Here is a 24,602-nt window from a genome sequence, read left to right on the forward strand (position 1 = left end):
CTCACATTTGAGTGTGTGGTCCTTCATAAATTGTCAACACGAGGATTGTTCAAACTTCAACCAAGGGATGTAATGCATATACCATTCCACAAGAGAGATTTGGACCTAGCCTACTAGAAAGCAAGGAAACGAAATGAATTAAAATAAAACCTCTTCTCTACTTCTACTCTAATGGGCTATGGGATTTTCCTCCTTATTCAAACAAGAGGACCCTTCTTTGTTGCATCTAAATGGCCTCCTCAACCCATAAGTGAAAGTAAGCTAAGACAAAATGTAGGAGAGTTATTGTTATTCCGAAATTACATCACCAAAAATTCTATCTATCCCTATAATACAATATGAATTCTCCTTTATTAACAGGCTACCTCAACATATTATATAGGATCAAACTCTATTAGTGGGCAACAAATCCAACTAATCCTATATAATCCCATCAAATCAGTAGGTTAAAAAAACTGCACTAAATTGAATCTAACTCGCTCAACTTATTTGTAAATTTTAATTCTATCATATCTAACCAACTCATTTCGGAGATATCAAAACCCTATAATTGCTCCACTGTTCTAGTTTACTCATACAAAGTGTGTGTGTTTTGAGTTTTCTTAATTTTATACAACATCCATGAAGAGACTGTTATTACAATAAATAGTCACATAATGTTGTTTATAACATTAATAAAGCATCATTTTTCTGCTTAAAATGATGCCAAGAAACAGACTTTTCGTTGACTCATTATTGCCCCCTTCTGAATATGTGATCTCTTCAACAACACAAATCTCTCACTTACTTGTTGTACTGCCTCCTGATTTATTGAATTCATTTAAAAAATTATTGCTGAAAATTCATTGCCTTCAAAATATCTTCGTTGTTTAGTTATAAACTTATAATTGCATCACCAAACTGGCCTTTATGGGTTTTCCACTTAGTGCTCCCTTAGACCACACATGCAGAAGCCAAACCTTTAATCGCCATCAATAATATTATCTCCTCCAAACAAAAGCTACATGAAAACAGAAAGAAGCGAACTCAAGTTTGCACCTTCTGATGAGAAAGAAAGGAAAGGAAAGGTCAACTTTAAGGTCTAAAATACCTAGCTCCCTGCTTCAACTGCAGTTTACTTATAGCATATGAGACCACCCTGTATTCACAGTAAGAAGGAGATGTATATGCAACCATCTATACCATCAAATTGCATTGGTCTACAACATACAGAATTACCATGCACTTGACCATGCAGATTATAAAGTATTATGGTGTTTGCTTGATTGACTAGTGAATTGTAATTCAGACATATAGACATATTACCACAAAACATAAGGGAATTTTATCAGCTATAACAGTGTCATAAATTTCTAATTGGATTTTTTTAATTTCATTATGCAAAGTAATCCTTGAATAAATAATTTAATTAAGACAACAACAACAAAAAAATCAATATCAAATAACATTGAAAAGAAAACACATAAATAAATTAAACCAAATTATTTTAGTTATAGTATTCAAAGATAAATAAGTTATACTTTTATAATCAAATTTACTAATAAATCATCAAAGGGATTGTGAACAAGTGATGAGGTCACTTGTTTCTCATGTTACTTTGGTGGAGCATGCTAGAGGAATGTAAGGAGGAAGGAGAAAGGACTAGATTCCTTGCAGGGGGAGAAAGGAGGGGAGAACAAACAGAAGCATTCAAGCTGGAAGAGACACTGGAGGATCATATGAGGAAGATGACAGAGAGGAGTGGATGCCCTGCAGCAGGAGATAGGAGGTGAGAAGTAGGAGCATTCAAGCTGGAAGAGTGCAGGTAGGACAAAGAAAGAGTGGCATACAAAGTGAAGTTGGAGGAAGGAAGAAGAAGATCCCCATAGTTTGAATTGTAATTACAGCGGTAACTCCCAATCATAGAGCATTAGTTAAAATGGTATCTCAGCAAAGAAATTGTAAAGGATGTGGATCGTGTGAACAAACCCACACAATTTTAAAGGTGGGACCCCTATAGAAACCAAAACTAATTAATCTTTACAAAAATTACTAATAAATCAATGCTATTTGTGATCGAGCTGGCATTACAACTGAAAGTTAAGGTCACTCTTACCTAGATCCAATACCTGAATTCCCAAGTATGGATGAAGAGGCTTTGGAATGACAATGGTGGTGTGACCAGCATACGCCATCAATAAAGGAAGAGCTGCGATTGAAGGTAAGAACAGTTTTCTGTCATGCAAGAGAAACAAAAACTTTATCAAGTATCTCATTCAGTAGATACAAGGAGTCCAATCAAAAATTCCCAAAAGTAAAACAAATAAGACTACAAACGTAGAGGTCAACAAGAACATATATCGTAGGCAAAATCATGCATTATATGGTGATAAGAATTCCTCACCAAAGTAAATATAAACATCGTAGCAACTTAAGGAAGATGAGTAAGAAAAACTTACATGCGCCAAGGAATGTCAAGGACATCATCCACAAACCCAAGAAAAAGCATAAAGCAAATGGATCCTAATGCTGCATTGTACTCCACAAGCCACTGGTGCCAATAAAATAGCAGAAAAATGTCACAAATGAATTATGATATAAACTGATAATAAACAACCATCTTTATTGATGAGAGTCTTGTACAAAACTAGTAAGAAAACAGCATTTAACATTCACTAGCAATAGACTCACATAGTCACCTGGAGAGATGGGGGTACGGCATTGGTATGAGGATGGGATACCACTTCAAATGAGGTACCAAAATATATAAATAAGGTTATAACTACCAGTATATTTAATATACTCACCAAAAGATGTGAGCAGGACTCTGGTATAACCCTTGTCCCTGTACACAAATTTCTTACTGACTATGCAATAGAGACAGAAGATTCAATCCTCAAGCGAACAAGAAAAAAAAAATTGCTTTCAAGGGAGAAAAAAAAAATGTTCAGTTCAAACTTCAAATAACCATTAGCAGAGCATAATTTCGACAATGAGTGTTTATCAAATTTCTGTCAGAAGTAATATTTTTATTTATTAACTTTGAAGCATTGTATGAAATGTTATACAAAGTTAAGACTCGTATAGAATGTAAACAAAAATTCAATATGATTCAATAAATTTGTGTGGTATGTGAAAATACAGGTTCAATATAACATATATATACATTCACATATCTGTTTAAGTCCAAGATTTGAATTCCGATCATCCACACCTGTCAATCATTTTACATGATTGCAAATGCGTGAGGAATGTTTCACTTCACTCCACATTTACCACGTATATATATATATATATATATATATATATATATATATATATATATCAGGCTTACTATATATCACCCCACAGCATTGCTTGACTTAACACAAGCCAACACCATGGGTTTCAATAACTGACTCTGTTTGCCACAAGACATTAGATTTCACTTTTGTGGGCTTGTGCTAAAAACCTAGCTTAATCTTGCACATTATCCACTACACTTGACACTAAAGCTATAAATTGGTGATTATACACAATAATTCATATACAATAAGATTATGCATTATGCATACTACCGCACTGATTTTATAAAGAACCCCCTTGAGACACCAAATCATTCTCTTTAATTCATAATAATTTTCTTAAACTTTCAAACTTGGTTGTACTAAAACTTTGGTAAATGTGTTCTAAATTTTTGAAAACATGTTGATCCACAATCTCATTTGCCAATATGTGGTAATAGCATAGTTTAAAAACTAGTGAAACAGAAAAACTTGATAGGCCCATATGTGACTCTGACCTAGCAACTTGGCAAGCCCAAATTTGACTCCAACCTAGCAACTCAGCAAGCCCAAATTTGACTTGGACTCAACAACTTGCCAAAAATTAGCAAATGATTGTAAACATCCCCATTCATGACTAAACCGGTCAACACCCTCCTGTGCTCAAACAAACAACAGACATTTAATCAACCACTTACAATGGGATAACATTCCTTCAACTAGAAGAAAATGTACTCTTGATGAGCTGTGACTGGAAAGTGTGCCCTCAACAGGCTGCAACTAAAAAATGTGCCCAAGGGTTGCATTTTTTTGGCATTTGGCATCTGTGTGGTCCAGGGTGTCTTCACATGGCACAATACCTGCGTTCATGTCTTCACATAATGCAATTACTGCAATGTCCTCACAGCTTCCAGTGGGTTTTTGCTAAGTTTTGTCCCATTTTTGGTAATTGACTCGCCAATTTCTGCAAAAAATTGCCCCTGATTTTTTGGGTGAGTGACTCAGGAGTAGTGTTGTCTTGTGTGTCAAGCAAGTTTGTTTGTAAGCTTTTTGCAAGTTTTTAATGTATGGAAAAAGCACCTTGAATTCTTTTTATTTGGCATCAAGGAAGAAATTGGCTGGTTTTGCTTTAGAGTTGGTGTTGCCAGCAGTTGGAATTCTGAATTTAAATAACTTAGGCTAGCACTTGGGTTCACATGTGTATGGCTTATTATGTACAATATTTTCTTGTCTGACTTCCTAATTTAGTGTAAAGTGCCGTAACTCATTTCAAAAAGCAAATAGCAACTGCGCTGGTGTTTCAAAAAGAGTAACACTTCGCTGTACGCTAATACAAATGAACTAGTTTCCTTGTCCCTATGACACACGAAAAAAAAAGAATTATAGATGCAAACATTTAGCATGATTGTAATGTCCCTTTTTTCAAAATTGAGCCAAGTTGAAATCCAAAATGCCCATCAAACATTTTCTATGGGATTTGGAAATTTTGCAATAAAGAAAGGGGATTAAAATTATAATAAAGAGAGCCCTAATGCAAAGTTAAATATAAGATAACGTCTCTTATAATTAAAGTTTATTTGAAACAACTCCCCTCAATTATCAATCAAAGGTCATGAAGGAAATTTGAACAGTTAGGTCTTTTGGGTGAAAGTCTATTTAAGAGAGGCCAAGCAAGGAGGAGGCATAGTTCAGTGTAAACTGAGGACAAAAACCCCCTAGGTGTTGAATTGGAGAACGAAAACCCACAGTTCCTTAGAGTTATTTCATATAGGAGTCACAACTGTTGAAATTTCAGATTGATATTAATATTAAACTTGTACCGAAGAGGTGCTGTGACTTCTGAAGTAAATTCTACATTCTTTTTGGGCAGAAATATGTCAAGTTTGCAACTGCAATCTACATAAATAACAGCTAGGTACCATCTGCCATATAAATCACTGCTACTAGAGCATGATAATGATTTCCTTATGATTGCTGGTTGCTCTTGATACATTACATCATAGGTGCAGCAGTGAAAAAGGTTTCATACAGCTAATTATTATTCACCAAGCTGTTAGTGCAAATGTCAGTGGACTAACAGCTGGGTACCATCTGCCATATAAATCACTGCTATTAGAGCATGATAATGGTTTCCTTGTTATTGTTGGTTGCTGTCAATACATTACATCATAGGTGCAGCATTGAAAAATATTTCATACAGCTAATCATTATGTATCACATATATAAATTACATCATTATTTAGACTGCGGCATTGCAAGTTAGGCCATAACTCAGATATATGGTGGATCCATATGGTATTTGCAGCTCTCAGACCATCTTCGCAACAGCAATCTGAGTCTGCATTATGGTGTGCAGCCCTTTAAAATCACTGTCACAGAAGGACATTGATCATTGTGGTGTAATGTTCCATTTTCAAAATAAGCCAATTTATATTTATAGAAATTTGCTCAGAAAACTGAAACATGGATTTATAAGACATTTGCCCAAGACAAGAAGGTAATTCACTAATGGATAAACTACTCACAAGGAAGGTAACTAAAGGAGATTTAAAAATGGCACGTAAACGAAGATATCTTCAGGTAGGTTTAAAGAATGAATAAATTAAAATTATACTTTATCAAGAAACAAAGGGTGTATGATGGGTTGTCTCCCACAAAGCAATAAGATATATGTTTGTGTAATAGTCTATTTCATTGGCCGGCATCTGTGTCTGCCAGTTCAGTTCCTATTATGACTATTAAGTTGCCCTAACCACCTAACCACCTACACTTCTTTCTTATATATATGTGGGTTCTTTCAATGATCAATACATGAAAACATTCAATATCTGCACCTTTATATGATATCAGAGCAGTTAAAAAAATCCTTGTGCCTGTGCATCAAAATCTAGAGGATTAAAAGGCGTGAAGATGCAGTATATAATGGCAATTTAATCTGCACCTCCCATGTTTTATTCTCTACATTACTCTTGTGCTTGGGAGTATGAAAAGGTGTGGTGATTACCTAGGGCAGCGATGTAGAGCAGGTGCGACTAGCATACCAAAATCACAGGCTCTAACTCTCACCATGATTGGTTATGTCTTTATCTGTGCAGGCCACTGTTGGGCGATGGTTTAAATCTAAGTCACAGGATACGGCAATTTTCATGGATGAGGTTCGAATTTAATCGAATTTCAAACTTCTATAAAAAAATCGAATTTAATCGAATTTCCTCTATAAAGCACTGCTATCCGCCTCTAAACACAACTCAGCTGGTCGTGGGTATTCTTCGTATATGCTTTGTATCTATTGGGTCATGGGTGTCTGCAATTGCTGGGTCGCCCTCGGATTTTCTCCAACAAGGGTTGCTATTCTGATAATTTATTACAAGTATACATGTATTTAAAAATAAACAAAATTATAGAAGGCGAATTTTATCCGATTTTTTTTTCGAATTTTTCCCTTGTCGAATTTCATCCGAATTTCATGGCTGTCGAATTCGAATTCGAATTCGAACCTTGTGACTTAGGTTTAAATGATTGCCCTACTACTACTTGACCCTTAAGATGGAAGAACTATGAGCATCGCAAAGAGGGAAAACCAATATATAGTACATAAGTTGGCCGTAAAAATCTGTGTGTAGACCACCGTGAGAAGGTGCATGGCGAAGAAGTTTGTGTGGAGGATAAACCTAGTAGTGTTGTTATTAATACAAAAGAGGCATTGCAATCTTGTTGAGAATTCAATATATGCTAATATCTTTGCATGAGATAAAGAAATATTGCGCAGGAGGAGCCAATGTAGACCATTATACCAATTCATAGCAGAGCAGCAGTGAGTACTGTATCTTCACGTGCATGCCACTATTTTATTTTTTGAGCCCCCATAGAGATGATAAAATGCATATTGTCTTTTGGACAAGCTCTGTGTTTATTTTCATAGCTATACAGTTGTGTTAATCCGAGAGCATCAAGAGATTGGAGAGTGTTTTGTGATTGACATATGGGGCTTTCTCTAGAGAGCTTGCTGTATATGCTGATCATTCTATACCAATGACAAGTTGATTGCATGAGTTTTGGTAAAAAGGGAGCACAAGAATAAGGTGGTTCCAGGCAATGCACACCCTATTTACTCTTCTCTGTGAAAATAGATTGGCACAATCTAGTAAAAAGGGAGCACAAGAATAAGGTGGTTACAGGCAATGCATACCCTATTTACTCTTCTCTGTGAAAATAGATATTTAAGACATTTAAGTGTTTTGAAGCTAAAGAGATTTGATATTGATAAGTTAGTACTTAAATGTCTTAACTATCTTTCAAGAAGAGAAGTATAATATTAGTTATGTGTAGTTAAAAATATTAGATTATATCTTTAGTTGCACTTGATAATGGAAGAGAAGATTTTCTTCTAAATTGATTTGAGTGCCACTAATTAATGCTGATTAATGTCACATTATGGAGATTGAGTGTGATTGGTGATTTGTGGTTTAGCGATTTGCATTGCTCAGTTTTTTTATCATGGCCACACGTATTATTTGTCTTGACTAGGTTTTTGGAGAGTATCTAGTAGAGGATATTGATGAGGACAATTACATATCTCCAATGGAAGCTTTGGAGTATGGGCTTATTGATGGAGTGATTAATCAGGAGTTTATTGTACCGATGATCCCCCTATCAAAGGTTGTATTACTTACTCTGGTGTTACTTTTGGAGGGTAAGAACTAAGAAATATCATTTTGGAGGCACCAGAGGATGGAGGAATTTTCATCATCTCAAGTTAGCTTCTCGCTTTGTGATGATGCTTTGCTTGAGAAGCATTTTTGGCTTTAGTTTCTTAGCTTTCTTTTTTGATACTAACAGTTTTGGCAGATGTGTATATTGTGAAGTTGGTTTCTTTGAAGATGGATAAGGGGTTTGGTGTAGAGCTCAATATGGATGGTTGCCCAAAGAGTTCACGTGAATTTGATCGGGAATTATCACCCTTACGAGGGTCAAAGACAACATGATGGAGCCCTATGTGTGCGTGTAATGTCCCCTAATAAAATGACCTTAAAATATCCTAGTTATGGTGTTTCAGATCTTAGTGTAGGAATTAAGAGAAAGTACCTCAACCTCTGCTGTAGTCAAATCTGCAAAATAGAGTCAGAAAATACTACAAATTACACTAGGGAATGATTATATAAGAAGCTATAACATAAAAAGAGATTCATGTAGCAATATCAGAAACAGAAACATAAATTATGATAGTGGAGAATATAATCATATAGGGTGTCTTGTTCAACAATTCCCCCTACTCAATATCATCATGTAGGTTGCCTTATAGCAGTTCTCCCTACCCAATATTATCATGTAGGGTGTCTTATAGCAGTTCCCCCTAGCCAATATTATCATGTAGGGTGTCTTATAGCAGTTCTATCTACCCAATATTATCATGTAGGGTGCCTTATAGCAGTTCTCCCTACCTAATGTTGTCCTGTAGGGTGCCCTATAGCAGTTCTCCCTACCCATATTATCAAGTAGGGTGCCTTTAGCAGTTCTCCCCACTTTATATGGATTGGTTTGGTTTATTTCTGAGATACCGGTTCTTGGGGAAAAAGGCTGGGTTCGGGTCCTGGTCCGAGCCTAGTTTTCGCTGGGTTCCACCCGGGTCCTGCCCAGGTGGTCAGGTTCTCTGTGGGTCCTGCCAGTTCCACCCGGGTCCCGCTCAGCTGGCCAGGTTCTTTGTGAACCACAAAGAACCCGGCCACCTGGGCGGGACCCAGGTGGAACCCAAGCGGACGCGGGAGAACCAGGGCCCGTGGGTTCCCAAAAACAAGGCCCACGGGTCATAAAAGTCAAAAAAAAATTAAAAAACAACTATGTATCATTTATCTATTATTATTTATGTATCATTGTATGGAAAAGTTACATTGTATGTTTGAATATATATAATTTTGATGTTTTAACATATATATAATATATGACATATTTATATATATAATATATATATATAATTAAAAATATATATATGTGTGTACGGACATACCCGTACCCGTACCCAAGAAAGGAAAAAAAATTGCCGAATCCGTATCCGTATCCGTACCCGAATCTGTAACTTAGGTTTATTCCGATTGATATGAATATTCAAATTATTACCAGCATTCAGATTTTTACCAATTATTTAAGTTACTGCCAATACTCAAATTATTATTAGTTATTCATTCCATTACCAGTGCTCAGTTCTCATCAGTTATTTAATTTATTACCTGTATTAGAATGATTGTTAAATTCCAGTTATCTGCTCCTTACTTAACTAATTCAAAGGACTGATAATTCTCAGATCATTTCTAGTTTATTATCATTATTTAATAATTACAAAGCTTACTGTTCATTTGCGTGCAGAAGCTAATATTATGGATAGCAGATTAATCTATTACGATTTGGATCGAATATTCATTCTCAGGATTATACGATTGTTGCAGAGCATAGATAACCGTAACAAACTTACTTGATTAGCAGAATCTGAAGAGTGCTGCAAGGACTTCCAAGTAGAAGTTCGTAACAGAGAGAAGGATGAATGCCTGGGAGGGTTTGAAGTGTATTTGGTCTGATCACGAGCCTTTCTATCCTCTGTGTCTTCCACATATTGCGGGAGCCCTCCTTTTATTTCTCTCCACACCCGTGGTGGAGAGTCACATCCTTAGGAGGCGTTTTTAGTGGCGGTGACTCTTTGAAAAGACACTCGATATTAACCACCTCCTTTCCTTTCGGCTAGTCAGGTGATCGTTGATAAATAAACAATGAGCTCTATTAACAATAACACTTAGCAAACAATGTGGATAATAATAATCGGTGCATATTATTAATAATTATTGAATTTTATTATTCTTCTACCATGTCTCATAACAAACAAGCCTGAATATATATATATATATGCAAAGCATCATATTTCATCACTTTTTCCAGAATATATAACCATAAACGACTCTAAAGTACACTGTGTAAATGTACATAACAGTGGACTGTTATCAGATATTAGTATGCAAAGAATATTGTAGAAATATGGTGCACAGGATCACATACCAGAATGTATCAATGTCTTAAACATGGATATGACAGAGAGTTCCTCACTTACTGTGAGTTCAATCTGCTTATGGTAATCACTAAATGCTGTGAATATGAGAAGTTCTGCTGCTGTTTTATCTACTATGGGATAGGAATCGTATTCATGCCTTTCCTTGATATCTCTCAATGTGAGGAAAGGGTCACACCTCTTCATCATGTATGCCCTTTGGCAAGAGACACACCCTTTCACCATTAGCACCCTTTGAAAGAGTGCAACCCTTCATTATTTCTGCCCTTTGAAAGGAATACAACCTTTCACAATCAGATCTGCACTTCTTATTTAAATCAGATCTGCACTTTTGATTCCCAAATTGACCCCCCCTTCAAATGAGTTCTCATCTCCCTTTTATACCTCATATTGGGAGAGTCACAACTTATCATTTCATGCCTTTTGACCATTTGTTAACTTAATTAAATTTTATTTATATTTAATTATATTCTTTTATATTTTAACTCTAATTTTATTTTTGTTCTTTTGTTTTTTTTTTAATTTTATTATTATCGTTCAATATTAATTCTATTCCAGAGTGGGGACATTACAGTGCGGAGCTCAATATGGATTGCTGTCGAGAATAATTCGGTGTTTGTGATTCAAGAGTTTGGGACTGAAAGCCCGAGAATTCAGCTTGGAGCTACACCTTTATGAAGGTTGACCTTCTGGGTAATGAGGCAGCTTGATGGAGTTCCACTTGATTCAGGATTTGTTTCTTCAAAAAAAGATCTCAAAAAAATGCATTTATTTTAGGTAATCAATTTTTTTTGTGATTTAAGGCTTAAGGGGAGGTTCCTTGGTACATTTGCAAGAACAATGTAATAAGGGGGAGGGAAATGTTGGTGTAACAGTCTATTTCATTGTCCGTCTTTTTGTGTCTGCCAGTTCAATTCCTATTATGACTATTTGGTTGCTCTAACCGCCTAGCCGCCTACACTCCTTTCTTATATATGTGTATTCTTTCAAAGATCAATATATGAAAACATTCAATATTTGGGCCTTTATTATATAAGCAGAGAAGTAAGCATCAATGGGAAGAAAATATGAAGTGATTTGCATATAAATAATTACAGCCAAAGAAGAAACAAACCCTCCAAGGAGAAATCAAGAGGTTTAAGGACGAAAACCCTTAACTTCTCATATCAAGTTATTGGATGAAAATTCATAACTTGACCAGAAAATAAAGGACAATCATTTAAGAAAATAGCTGCAAATTAGGAGGAGAAATATAGCAGAAATTCAAACTAAGATTATTATTAAAATTATTTGAATATTATAATAAAATTCATGATTTTTATTTAAGTTATATTTATTAATATTAATGCAATTGCCATTTTAGAATTTGAAATATTATTTGAAGGAAAAAATAAGCAATGATCTAGAAAGGGACATTACAAATGGTATCATAGCAGCAATCCTGCCAGCCTGCAAGGTAAAGCTAATATGATGGATGCATTCTAATCAAAGAGATTGAAGGACTATGAAAGAAAGAGGACATGTAACCTATTCAAGAATTATTGTACAAACTTTAGGCCCCCAAATTATTGACAAGTACCAAAATTTGTCAAAAGATTTCAAAGCTAGTGTTCCCCTTGATGAGTACTTGGAGGCACTCAGGAACCATTATCCCAACAAAAGATATCTATACAAATACCTAATAAAAAAGGGCTATGGCAGAGATCGTGGACCAAGCTCCAAAAGAATCATTAATGACAGCAGAAGACAATACAGAATTAGAACCATAGGAAGTTGCTAAACCCAAGGAAGAAGAAGAGCTGATACTATGTGTTGAAGATGTATCCATAATTGCAGATAATTCCCAAGAAACATTCACCCAATTCTCTGGTGTGGAAGCAATTAAACCATGTGCTAATGATTTGCAATGTATGGAAATGATTGGGCCATGTAATGGTATTGTGAAGAATGGTTTGTCTAAAATTGACCCCCATGAGGAGGAATAGTAAGATTATTAGGAAAACTCCATAATGATACACATTGACTACATGGAGGTTGACTTGGAAAAATTTGAACTTCCTTGTTCCAATGAGTTCATTGATGGGTTAATTTGTAATCATGAGGAGACTTCTGGTTTGCACATGGCGAATCTAGGAGAGGCCAACATGAACACCATAGGACAATGGATGCATTCACCAAGTTGTCACTTCATCACGCTTGAAGAACAAATGGAGACAGTTACTTTGAGGTATTTGAAGCTTGATGAACATAACTATTCTAAAATTCATGTGAGTACAATTCAAACCATGAAAAAGACAATAATAGTGTGTATTTACCTTTCGTTATATCCTTTCAACATTTTTTGTCATCATGGACAGTACTCTAAGCATGGATAAAAAGTGAAAGATACGACCTTTAGTAAAGGACACCTAGATCTTGTCCTTTTACTCAAATACAAAATTGGCTTTGCACAAAGGAGTGGGATCTTGATATTAACAACACTCCCACAATTCATCATGATGGAGGATGCAACATTTTTCTATCATTTTGGACTTCAACCATGGCAATCAAGAGTTTATATTCATTCCCCAAGATCTTTGGTACAAATGAAATGAGAGGGCAAAAGATCATGATAGTGTATGATCTCATTCAACATGATCAAGCCAATCTTTTTTATTCTTTTTTGAGGCGAAAATCTAATGCTATATATATGAATGAGCAGAATTTTTATAGTGCTTGGGTTAAGCAGAGCATATTGCTTCATAACAAACACCTAGCACAGCCACCTGAGAGAGCATGGCACATAGAGATGGATTTTCATATGCAAGGAATAACTTGTGAAACCACCCTATGGGAACTAGACATGATACGGTATTTCCCATCTCCTTATTATGGTATTCATTGGATGGAACCTAAGTTACCGGTTTTGGTATGGGGTTGGGTACAAGTACAGGGTTCTGGTATGTTGATACGGCTAATTTTTCTCTTAGGTACGGTACTTTTTTTGGGTATAACAATATTATGTGTTTGTATACATGCATGTGTGTGTGTGTGTGATAATTAGAGTTTTGTTGCGATTGTGTACTTGAACCAGCGTGGTCCTATGCTTGGACCCACATTGCACCACCACTCTCGAAAATTTGATAAGGGCTTGAGCTCTAGTGGAGCTTGAAGAAGTTAATCATGTTGTAATGTTAAGAGGTTTGGATTGCTGCATGTTTGAATATGAGAAATTTCTATGCCTCTCTATCTATGTCAAAGACCTTGGTCATAAGTGGAGGGTTAGATGCAGTTGTTTTGATTAAGTAAAAGCAAGTATTTGAAAGGTACTCGAACCTTGTACAAGCCAGGAGAACAAAACTGCTAGAAAAAAGTCCCTGATCACTTCAAAAAGACAAAATGATCCCACCGAAAGGGATCAACTAACATAACATATCATTAAAAACCCAGAACAGACAGTGAAAGGAAAGCATAGAGACAGCAAAAAGACAGAACCTAGGACACCAACAGAGACCTAAATACTATTCATAATTTCCTCAGCATGAACCACCATTTGTTTCATGTTGTTCGCTGAGGTCTTCAGTTCCTCCAGCTCACGACCTTTGATGTCGCCCTTGATCTTTGTGTTGGCTCTAGTCCTCCTTTCATGACCCTTCTTGTCCAGCTGCTCTTTATCACCATCCTTCTCAGCATTGTTCTCAAACCTGTTGATAAGGATGTTCATCTTGTCCACCGACGATTTGAGGATTTGGAAATTTTGGTCTGCAATCTTCTTGACGTTGAGTTCCAACCTATCAATTCTGCTACCAAAGTCATTCATTTTATTTGCCATTTCCTTTCTATCTCCCATCTCATTGACCTTTTTTTCCGTGGCTATGACTTTTCCAACCATACATTCAATAGCTTCCTCATTATGCAGAATGGCAACCAATTCTTTAACATGTTCAGCCAGGGGCTTATCACCAACCGTAACTCTTGCGATAGCCTGCATATCTGTTTTCAAACTGTTGATATCCTTCACCATGGTAGCGATGGTCTCACAAAAGGCTTTAACAGTATCATTGTCACCACTGCCACTTTTATCCCCTTTTGCAGACTTGTGGTATTCACGTCCTCAATATTGCCCATCACCGAGTTACCCTCCCCTTCTTTATCCTGACCGTCAACCTTCTTGTTTTCATCAGTCTCCTCAAACTCAACCAGAATGTGGTTGATGTCTGAATTGTTACCCTTTTTAGTATTCTTCCTCTGAGTCTGCCTTCCAGTAGCTTTCCCTTTCTTTTTTTTAACAATTTTTTTCTCAAAGGATTCGGTTTCAGAATCCGACATTTCTGATTCCACAATAATCCTTCTCTTCTTGGTCCTATTCTTCCCTTTTTTGCTAGTTTCTTCCGATTCTCCCTCGGTCTCCGATTCAAAGTTTAATCCGCTAGCTTCAATCTCCGTTGTCTCATCTCTTGCATTTTTGCCTTTAATAGGCTTTTCAATGCACTTCCCCTTAAGCATTTTATAAACCAGGGCCATAAGCCCCTGGTGGAGGGCATGGTCGCCTTTAGGGTCCTTTTGAACCTCCTTTATAGTATGATCCATTGAGCATGCTAGGTAATAGGGTAGGCTCACCTTTTCCCCATGACGGAAGTGGTTGAGCAAAACAAAGTGATGCTCGTAGGCTCTGGTAAACCTACCATCTAAGGTAATGTATGCAATAGAAGCGAATAAAACAAACCTCCATGGCCTGCAAATTCTCTTCGGAGCATGGTAGGAGTTGTCGATTTTAATCATCTTTCTCCTCTCTTCGTCCGTGACAGGAAACTTATCTGCTGCTTTATCTGATATGCCTCGGTCCCTGTAAAATTTCATTCCCTCAGTAGTCATCCCCGTGGCCTCGGCAATGACCTCTTCATCAACATTCATCATCTGGGATCTGATAAGGATTTTGCCATTTGTTAACTATAATATCAAGTAATCAAGTAATCATTCCAAATGTGAATGAAAACCAAACTGGAAATAGTAATTTATATCATTGTTTCACTTTTTTCTTATCAGTTTGGGGCATGATCAATGACTCATTGAGAGTGAAAAGGGTCATTCAAATCTAGTTTATGATCAAATTCTTTGTATAACTCTAAGGTAAGGTTACAAGGTTTTGATCAAACAACCAAAGAGAAATTCTTAACTCTAAAGGAAACATTGAACAAATCCTTTCCAACAACTCCCAAACCGAATACAATGATACAATCACAAGATTAATTTTCAACTAACCCCACTAAATTTTCATTTTCAACTAAAACAAAACAATCACTAGTAGATAGTGAAAGGACTCTAATGTGGAGTGAAAATCTTTTTGTTGTCTTTGGGAAAAGAGGAGGAATTTGCATTCACCACTCTTCCAAGGCAGATAATACCATCTATACTGTATAAGTGTAATCATAGATGGACTACTCGCCGGAAACTCGGCGAGTTTTCAAAAACTCGCGAATTTTTTGTTTGGCAAGTATCTACGACTTTAACTCGCAAAAGAAACTTGCCTACTTCTTAGGAAAAACTTGTCGAGTTCTTAGAAAAAACTCGTCGAGTTTTTGGTGAGTTTTTCACCAAAAACTCCGCAAGTTTCCAAGAGTAACTCGGCTGCATTAAAAAAAAGGCCCAAACATGTCAAAAAATATCTAATTGTTTTTTTTTTCAAGTCAATCTCATTCTCTTCATCATAATATATACATGAAATATAACATTTAAGTAAGAAAGGAAAAAGACATGTCTTTTCTTTTTCCTCTCTTATACTTTAAGTTATATTTCATATTGACAGGGTGTTTGAGAGTGGTTTTAGATCTCTAGGAGTTATAATACAAATTCTAGGTTTTAGAAGATCTTTTAAATTTTCAGACTTGGTCAAATTTCAGTAATCAGTAGGCTCCTATTAACATTCTCTCACTCTCTCTATCTCACTCACTTTATCTATCCTGAATTTTAGACCTATATATCTCCCTATCACTCTTCCTCTATCTCCCTCTCTACCACTCTCCATCTCACTCTCTCTTCTCTCCCCCAAGATCTAGACCTATCTCTCTACCCCTCTCTTTCTCACCCTCAGACCCCTACAAGGGGTGCTACCCTCAACCTAATTTTATTTTGCAGATACTTGGTGGCAAAGTTGGGGTGGAAATACCCCAAATCTCAAAAATTTTGCCCTCAGAATCTTATGTCAAGCTTGTTCATCCAGTTGTGAGTGCAATTGGAGCTTGTTTAAGGCCATCCACACGAAGAAGAGGAGCAAGTTAGCCCAAAAACGCCTCAATGACCTTGTCTTTGTGCAATATAATCTTCGGTTGCACATAAGGAAGGTAGAGGAAGCACCAATTGGTCCAATTGATTTGGATGATATAGATCCTTATAGTGATTGGACAGCATAGGAGCAGCCTCATTGTTTACAGAGGATGACATCAATGATTTGGAGAGGCATGCTACCGAGGAGGAAGGGGGTGGATTTGGTTTCACACTGGATGACATTGAGGAGGATGAGTCATTGCCAGTGCTAGGTGCAGCTAGAGGCAGAGCTACATCCAGGATGGAGGATGAACCACAGCCTGAGCTAGTCATACCAAGCGAGGAGGCACAGTTACGCAGCACACCTACAACAGACTTCTAGGGCTAGACCCTCTAGTTCTACCTCTCCCCTAGTTTTTACTAGAGCTGGGAAGAGGAAGATGTAATTGTAATGATGTATTTACTTTTGGTTTTACAAAAACTATTTATTATTTTGCTTCCAAGCTTCCAGCCATCAGCATTCCTCATGGGGATGCGATTTTGTAGACACTTTGCATTTAAATATATCTAGAATCAGCTTGTTTCTTTTGTGTTCTCATTTATTGACTCATTGGATGCATATTCTTATTATTTTTGCAAAAAAAATGCATTTTTAATTAAATTTAAGCATGTTTTTAAGTTGTCGAATTTTCGCCGAGTTTTTCCGAGTTGCTCCCAAGTTTGTTTTTTCAGGCCTTGGCGAGTAGTTCATCTATGAGTGTAATACTGTTCAAATTGCTCATGTTAAGGAGGTCAATGGTGACATGACCGAATGGAAGAAGCAGAATTGGGATTTGTTGGCCACAATCTTCCATTAGTTCTAATGATGGTTCAAGGTGGTAAAGGTAGAGGTTCTAGGTGTATGGTGCTAGTCATGTGAGGCATGGTCAAGGTGTTGCTGCTACAAGGAATGGTAAGGACATGGTTCCAAAGTTGCTACTACAAGGGACATTGATCCTTCTAGTCATGTATAGAATGTTTGGTGGTGAGTTGCTATCTCTCTAGCAGCCAATTGTTGCACGTCAAAGCTATGGCCCATATGGGCACAAGTTGTATGCTTTAACACTTACTTGTGGCTATTGGAATGAATCCCATATAAAACCCCTCCTATATCTATCCAAAAAAATTTAACACTCTTAGAGAGGGATTTATTGGGGCCCTCACTAATATAATACCAAAAAACCAATAACAGACATTCAATATGAACAACCATAACTACAAACCAGACCTCAAAGAAAAACTAAACCACCAGGTGACAGCAATCTTCGCAAAGGAGGCTTGAAAGGTCTTGACGTTGACAAGGGATGCATGAATGAGATAGTACAGAATTTAATGCATAGATTAATAGCTTCATCTAGGAATCTTCAAAGTTTTCATTGTCTAACATCAACATGAACTCATTTCAAGGCCCAAGATAACATTGAGTGAATCTCCTTCAACAATAACTTATCAGCAGTCATTGTCTAACACCAGATTTGCACCTGCCACCACAGCTATCCATTCTGCTTAATTATTAGACTATAAGTCTTATGGACAAGATCAAGAGAGCCTTTAGAATCCTAGATTAAGACTACCCCACCAAACTTGGACTCCCCTCTAAAGTTCCATCGAAGTTGACCTTGGATTGGCCCTCTGGAGGCAGTTTCTAAACAATGTTCTTTCCAACAATCTTACCAACTCCTACCCCTTGAATGGGGAAAATATTTATACATTTAATCAAACTGTATTCTCCCTTTTGAATAAATTTGCATATATTTATTAGGGAAAATAAAGCCCAAAATACTATCAACATTGGATAAAAAATTGAAAATCCCTTATTGAGATACTAATCCCAAAGACATGCAAGCTCTCCATAAACAAAAGTAGAACACCTATAAACATATCTGGGATTACATTGAAACATACAATAGAATCTGAGGTAAAGTTGAAATGCTGAAACAATATAGCCACCACCAAGTACACAACTCCAGTCACGAGACCAAGTGACTCTGGCCTGCCAACCATCAAAAGGCAATCAAAGACATCATAATTAGAATATTAAGGAAAGGTTTAGTATGTGTAGAATTATCACCCAACATTTCCAAATTTAAATTCTTTGAAATTTTGGTCAAATAACATTAAAAAAAATTCAATTCTACATTTTGAATTTTCTAAAGCATAAATCAATTGTTTCTATAAAAGGGATAATCTTAGAATGATTATCTTGAACTAAGCCCATTGAATATTTGAACTTAATGATCCTTGCCTTCCAAAGTCATTTATACTAGCTATACAAAAATCTTATACTTGTCAAAATAGAAAAACATTGTAGCTTTCAGCAGAATGAATTATAATTCCAAGCCAAGTGGTTCAAATACTTCTAATCTTAATCTTACTTTTGCTTTGCATTGTGTAGATTTAAAATACTAACTACTATCTATAACTAGCATCGCTACGCACTATGCATAATTATGTAGCATCGTATTGAAAGCCAACAACAAAAACAAATTGAACTTTCTGAATTTATAAAGAATAACACAAGTGGTAAATTTTGAATAGAATGGTTAAAAGCACAGAAGACTGTATATGGAAGAGTAGTTATTAACTTTTGGGATGTATAGAACCTCAACATACCAACACTTAAGCAAGAAACCTCAATCTATTAGAAGAACATCTCCATAAAATGCAGTAAACAACAATGATAAGTTATGGACCTTAGATTGGAAGATATCTTCAACAACAAAATTATTGATTGTCCCAAAAGGAAATCCATATAAAAATTTCCTTGGAAAGAAATGGGAACTAAACTAGCACATGGCCCCCACAATGAAGGTATGACTTATTGAAAAAGTAAAGAGAAAACTCACCCATGTGTTGCCTCAAACCACCATAAAAATTGCCTAAAAAGAATCAGGAACTAAATTAAAGCATCAGCCCCATAATGAAATGGTGGATAAAAAGGATATAACTGAAGTCAAGAGGATCCAACCAACACCACAATTGCCAAGTTGAACGTTGTTGATACTTTTGGGAAAACTAAGAAACTTCCATCCCATGGAAGTGGGAGGAATAACTTTATGCCTCCCTTTATCCCTTAGGTACAAGCACAAGACTCGGAACAACTCTTGTCTCCTAAGAAAAGTATTGGAGATTCTGAGAATGAAAGCAGCTAACTCTAAATGCAACATATTCCTATTGGCTAAAGCAAAGATCAGAAAGCACACGCACACAAGATTTGAAAGGACTAATAGCTTAGGCAAACAACAACACAAATCTAAGAATTGAAAAGCTTCATTGCAGGCAAAGTTACAACCTAGGTAGACAAATATCATTAACACATAATATATGTTCAGTTCAATTAATGAAATTACAAACACAAGAATGATAGATTAAACAATAATTTCAGCAACATAAGTGTATCTCAAGCATAGATGGAAAACTCTTACTCAGCAATAACTATTTTTGCCCAACAATTTTAAAAACTCGGGACTCGGCAAAAACTCGGGAAAAACTCAGCAAAAAATTCTTCAAAAACACACATATTACTAAGTTTGTTGAGCATATTACTAATTTCCATCATATATAAATCAAAATTAGAATTTAATACATGCCATAGACCAAAAAACAAGTTCAACTCTAAATAAGTTATAATGTCGTTTCCACTAGCCATGCCATATGTAGAAGTTGCCTCATCTAAACAGATTTTTGGCAAGTTGTTCAATAACATCTAAGTAGGCACACTCAAGAGTTATATTCCAATTCCTCGTCACCCCCTCATTGTAATCAAGTTTTTTATTTGATAGATTCCAATAACTAATGGGGATTTGGGAGTGGAGACCCCAATGAGGAGGGGTAGTGTCCCTCATGGGGATCTAGGGGCAATGCCCCCAACGAAGACAAGGATAGTGCCCCTTGTGGGGGTTTGGGTGCAATGCTCCAACGGGTTCGAGGGGCCGCCAAGCCCAAATTAAGGCCTTTGAAACCTTTACCACCAATGAAAATCGCACTTTTTCAACTGCAAGCAAGAAAAAATAAATAATATGAATTTGGAGTTTTTAATACAAAACTCGCGATTTTTTGCATTTACTCGGGAATTTTATAGGAAAAAATTGTCGATAGTTTTTGGGCAAGTAACTCTTTTGGCATTTTGACTCGGGAGTATTTGCGAGTCAAAAGAGTATTTGGTGAGTTTTTCATCTATGATCTCAAGTATCATTAAGAATTCCTTTGCTCCAATAGCATATTTTTAAGGTCACAAAATATCCAATTTTAGGGATTTCAAATAATAATTCATGTATTTCAAAAATCATCGTCTTTATAGAAAAATGCTTAAAGCTACTAAAAAGGCATAAAAGAATTAATTTTAAAGCATAAAACTATCCTAAAGAATGCATAAATAAAAGGTAACTAAAGCAGCCTAAAAATAGGCCCTCAACCATCTATCCCAAAAATAGGACCTCTAAAAAAGCAACAACCTTTGAAAAATAACTTTCTAAAAATAATAATTCTAAAACAAGGAACTATTGAAAATAAAAAGTTTGATGCATAAATTTTCTCCTTGTGAATCCCTAAAAAAGAAAGTTGCTAAACATAAAAAATTTTAAACATATACTCACTTTGAAACAAATGGATTTTAAAACCCTAACTATCAAGCATGGAAACCTTATTGTGTCCATCCTAAAAACAACAAGATATGCAAGAAATGGACAAAAAGCAACCTCAAACCCTAATGGCACCCTAGCAAACGCAAAAGAATAATAATCAATCATATTGGGCACCCTTTTCAGCAGCAATTACCACTCAAATTGGCAAAAGTAACCTAGGAGTACTTATGGGGCACCTTTTATGCTACAAAACTAGTAAACAACAACTTGGAGCACACTTTTGCCATTTTGCCACTCAAAAACTTGGCAAACACCTCCTAGGAACCCTTCTACTAGTCTCTTAGCCACTTAACCTAGTAAAAGCAGCCCAAGAGACTCCAAGAGGCTCTCTATACTTAAGCTAGCAAACCACTACTTAGAGGACTCTTTTGCTATCTCCACCACTTGAAAACACAGTTATAACTAATGAGGAGTGCTCTTGGGAGTCCTTTGCAACTTAAAACACTTGGTAAACTCATCCCAAGTGCTTTTCTAGAGCCTTTCAACCACTTTTCCATGCCTTAGACAAATCTTGAATATCTCTCTTCTCCAAGCTCTAATTTACATCTCATCTAATGCATTGGGAAACTTATTTCGTTAGCTATGTAATGACACTAATTAAAATCTACAAGCACAACATCCAATAAAATGGGAGACAAAAATTCTATAATCTCTTTTAGAGTACAAAAGGCTTACGCAAACTAGAAAACAACACTTTACAAAAAAATATCATATGGGTACAACAAAAACCAAGGGTGATCCAACTTCTTTTGCTTCTTCAATAGTGAAGGAGCACATACTTGTGATAGTGAGTGTGATATGTGATAGTGAATGTGACATGTGCACAAAATAATATGTGTCAAAGAACTGTTGGAATTTGAGTTGTTGATATTTGTGATCAAATCTAAATGGTGTCTTGAGAGATGATTCTCACAAATAACTTTGGTGTGAAGTTGAACCCATTAGGAAAGATTGATTGAGGTTTCCTTTTGGTGAACAAGATTGAAGTGGAGGATTAATTAAGTCAGCTCAATGGTTGGCAAGCTTTGTGTTTCTAAGTTTGTCTCTCTTACTCAATTTAACTAGTGTGAGGTAAGCTTTTAGACTATGGTTGTGGGTGTCATCTTTGTTTAGTACCCTAGTTTGCACAATCCTGTATTATGTTAGGTGGTTTCCACCTTGTAACGCAAAAGTATTCAACCAAATGTTTACATGCTTCTATTAGATTCCCTCATGTCAAGCCCTCAAAATCTATAAAGGCACCAAAAAGGAAAAGAAATCGCCCTGGATGATGTTTGTTTGAACCAAGATCATAAAAATTTAGCCTTGGAAGGAATTAAACCTAATGTTCTCTACTTGCCCTACAAAAGAAAGGCTAGAATGCTAATTGTTAGTCGTACAAGCTCAAAGCATGATATATTTTAAGTACATCAAAGAATTAAGGGCATAATGAATTTGGTTCTAATTGAGCTTGGTAACCTCTAGGCTCATGTGAATTTACTATGTGAAAAAAGGAGTAGAGCCTTCTATGAAAAAAATTCCCAGATGAAGACCCCAACAAGATTGTAAATAAATTTGAGAAAGAAAGAAAGAGAACATGTTAACATACACGAATGGCCAAAAAAGTATTAAGGGGCAATAGGTACAATAGCAAAGTACTAGGACAAAAAGTGCCCTAGACATTAAGCAATAAAAGTGAGAATAGATAGAAAATGGAGGTTAACATAAAAAGTTAACCCTAAAACTAATACAATTATAAATAGAAAAGTGTGGGGAAAACCCTACAATGTAGTAGAAACAAAGACCACCCAAGCAAAGAATCAAAACACTCTAGTGTTAGTGTTTAGTGACCTAATGTAGAAGCCACCAATATTATATCATTATTGGAGTACCCATGCCAAGTCTAAGAATGTTCATCAAGGAAAGTCTAGGGCCAAGAGGGTCAGGCTAGACAATCCTTGGAGGCAACCAATTCTACATAGGACCTCTCATAAAATTCAACATTGAAGAAATATATGTGGTATGAAAGAGACTAGTGATGTGGGATTGCCCCTAAGATTTGTGTTGTGGAAGAGAGGTGTGATAGGATCCTAAACATCTATAGAGATAGAGCCAAGACCATCAAAGTGGTAGTCAAGATATCCACAAGAATAAGCCATAATAGATTGCAAGGACGAGCAATGTCTCACCAATGTGTCCCTAACCATACATGAATCAATAATTGTAATGTCCCTAATAAGATCGATTAGCTCAAATCCACCAATTTTTCCAATCAACTAAAATTCTACCTCTTTTTTATCACTAAGTTCTCAATGTGGGCAAGGTGAGAGCATATAGAGAGTAGAATGGGGACTATTAACAGATAAGCAACTTATGCTAACTAAGCAAATTACAAACAATATCAAACTAACATAATCGATCGATGCCAAGCTAGCAGATAATGATATGCAAATTCCAATCATGCCAAACTAGCAGATAACAAGCGAATATGCATCAATGCCAAAATGGCAGACTGTATCATCCAATTCTGGATCAATGACAAAATGGCAGATAAAGACATGCAATTAAAGGGATCCAGAAGTGAACAGTCCAAGATATTTAACTATATACATATTGCGCATGAAAATTTTGATTTATGATGTAGAAATATCAAAACCCAAAATAAACAATCACCTTCACAAAACAATACCAACGTTATTTGTAATGTCCCCTTTTTGGGACATTAGAAATCAATTAAAATAATTAAATTTAAGTTGTCAAATAATAATAAATTAAAGACAAGTTAATTTAATTATTTATTAAAGCATATTTAAGTGACTTTAATGTCAACATCAAATTATAAAACAAAGTCACTTTATTAAAGGGAATTCCAAGAGACAGGCAAAGGATATGTGAAGTCACAAGGATGTGCTATTTAAGTACATGGAGAGGCTCATTCTGGTATGCTTGGTTTATGCTTGCTTATTGTTCTCTCTTGAAGAGTTCTGGGAAGCTTTGGCTTTCAGCTGGTTTAAGGATGGAAACCCTCAAGCTAGGAGGCAATGGACGGAAACCCATTGTCTGTTGGAGATATCGCTCAAGTGTCTCACTTTGTGCATTCAAATTCATATTGTTGGTTATCCAATCCAATTGTAAGTTATGTGGCTACGATTGGATTTTTCCATTGTTAATCATCTGAAGATTTTAAGGCAATATCCATATGTAATTTTCAGGTCTTTGTTCTAAATTGTTATTATACGATTTACAATGGAATTTGTTGTAAGTTATTGAATGAATAGAAATCAGTTGCATACAAATTGTTTGTTAAAATTTTATGTGGATCATTTGGCAAAAATCTGGAGCAAATATCCATAAGGGGATATTTCAGTGGTATTAGAGCAGGTTTTCCTGCCAGCCTGTGAAGTT

At 36.0% G+C, this 24,602-nt stretch overlaps 1 protein-coding gene across 1 annotated transcript in view; it reads right to left on the reverse strand.

Moving 5' to 3' along the window:
- The window catches only part of LOC131079886 (uncharacterized), a 175,435-nt gene that overhangs the window by 86,108 nt on the left and 64,725 nt on the right, over window positions 1-24,602 (reverse strand). The window contains exons 3-5 of the mRNA XM_058017928.2: window positions 18,481-18,568; window positions 2,439-2,530; window positions 2,096-2,214 (exon numbers count right to left, since the gene is read on the reverse strand). Of these exons, the coding sequence (XP_057873911.1) occupies window positions 2,096-2,214; window positions 2,439-2,530; window positions 18,481-18,568 (299 nt within the window). The remainder of the gene's footprint in view (window positions 1-2,095; window positions 2,215-2,438; window positions 2,531-18,480; window positions 18,569-24,602) is intronic.

Source organism: Cryptomeria japonica, chromosome 10 (assembly GCF_030272615.1).
Source record: "Cryptomeria japonica chromosome 10, Sugi_1.0, whole genome shotgun sequence".
Taxonomy (NCBI): Eukaryota; Viridiplantae; Streptophyta; class Pinopsida; order Cupressales; family Cupressaceae; genus Cryptomeria; species Cryptomeria japonica.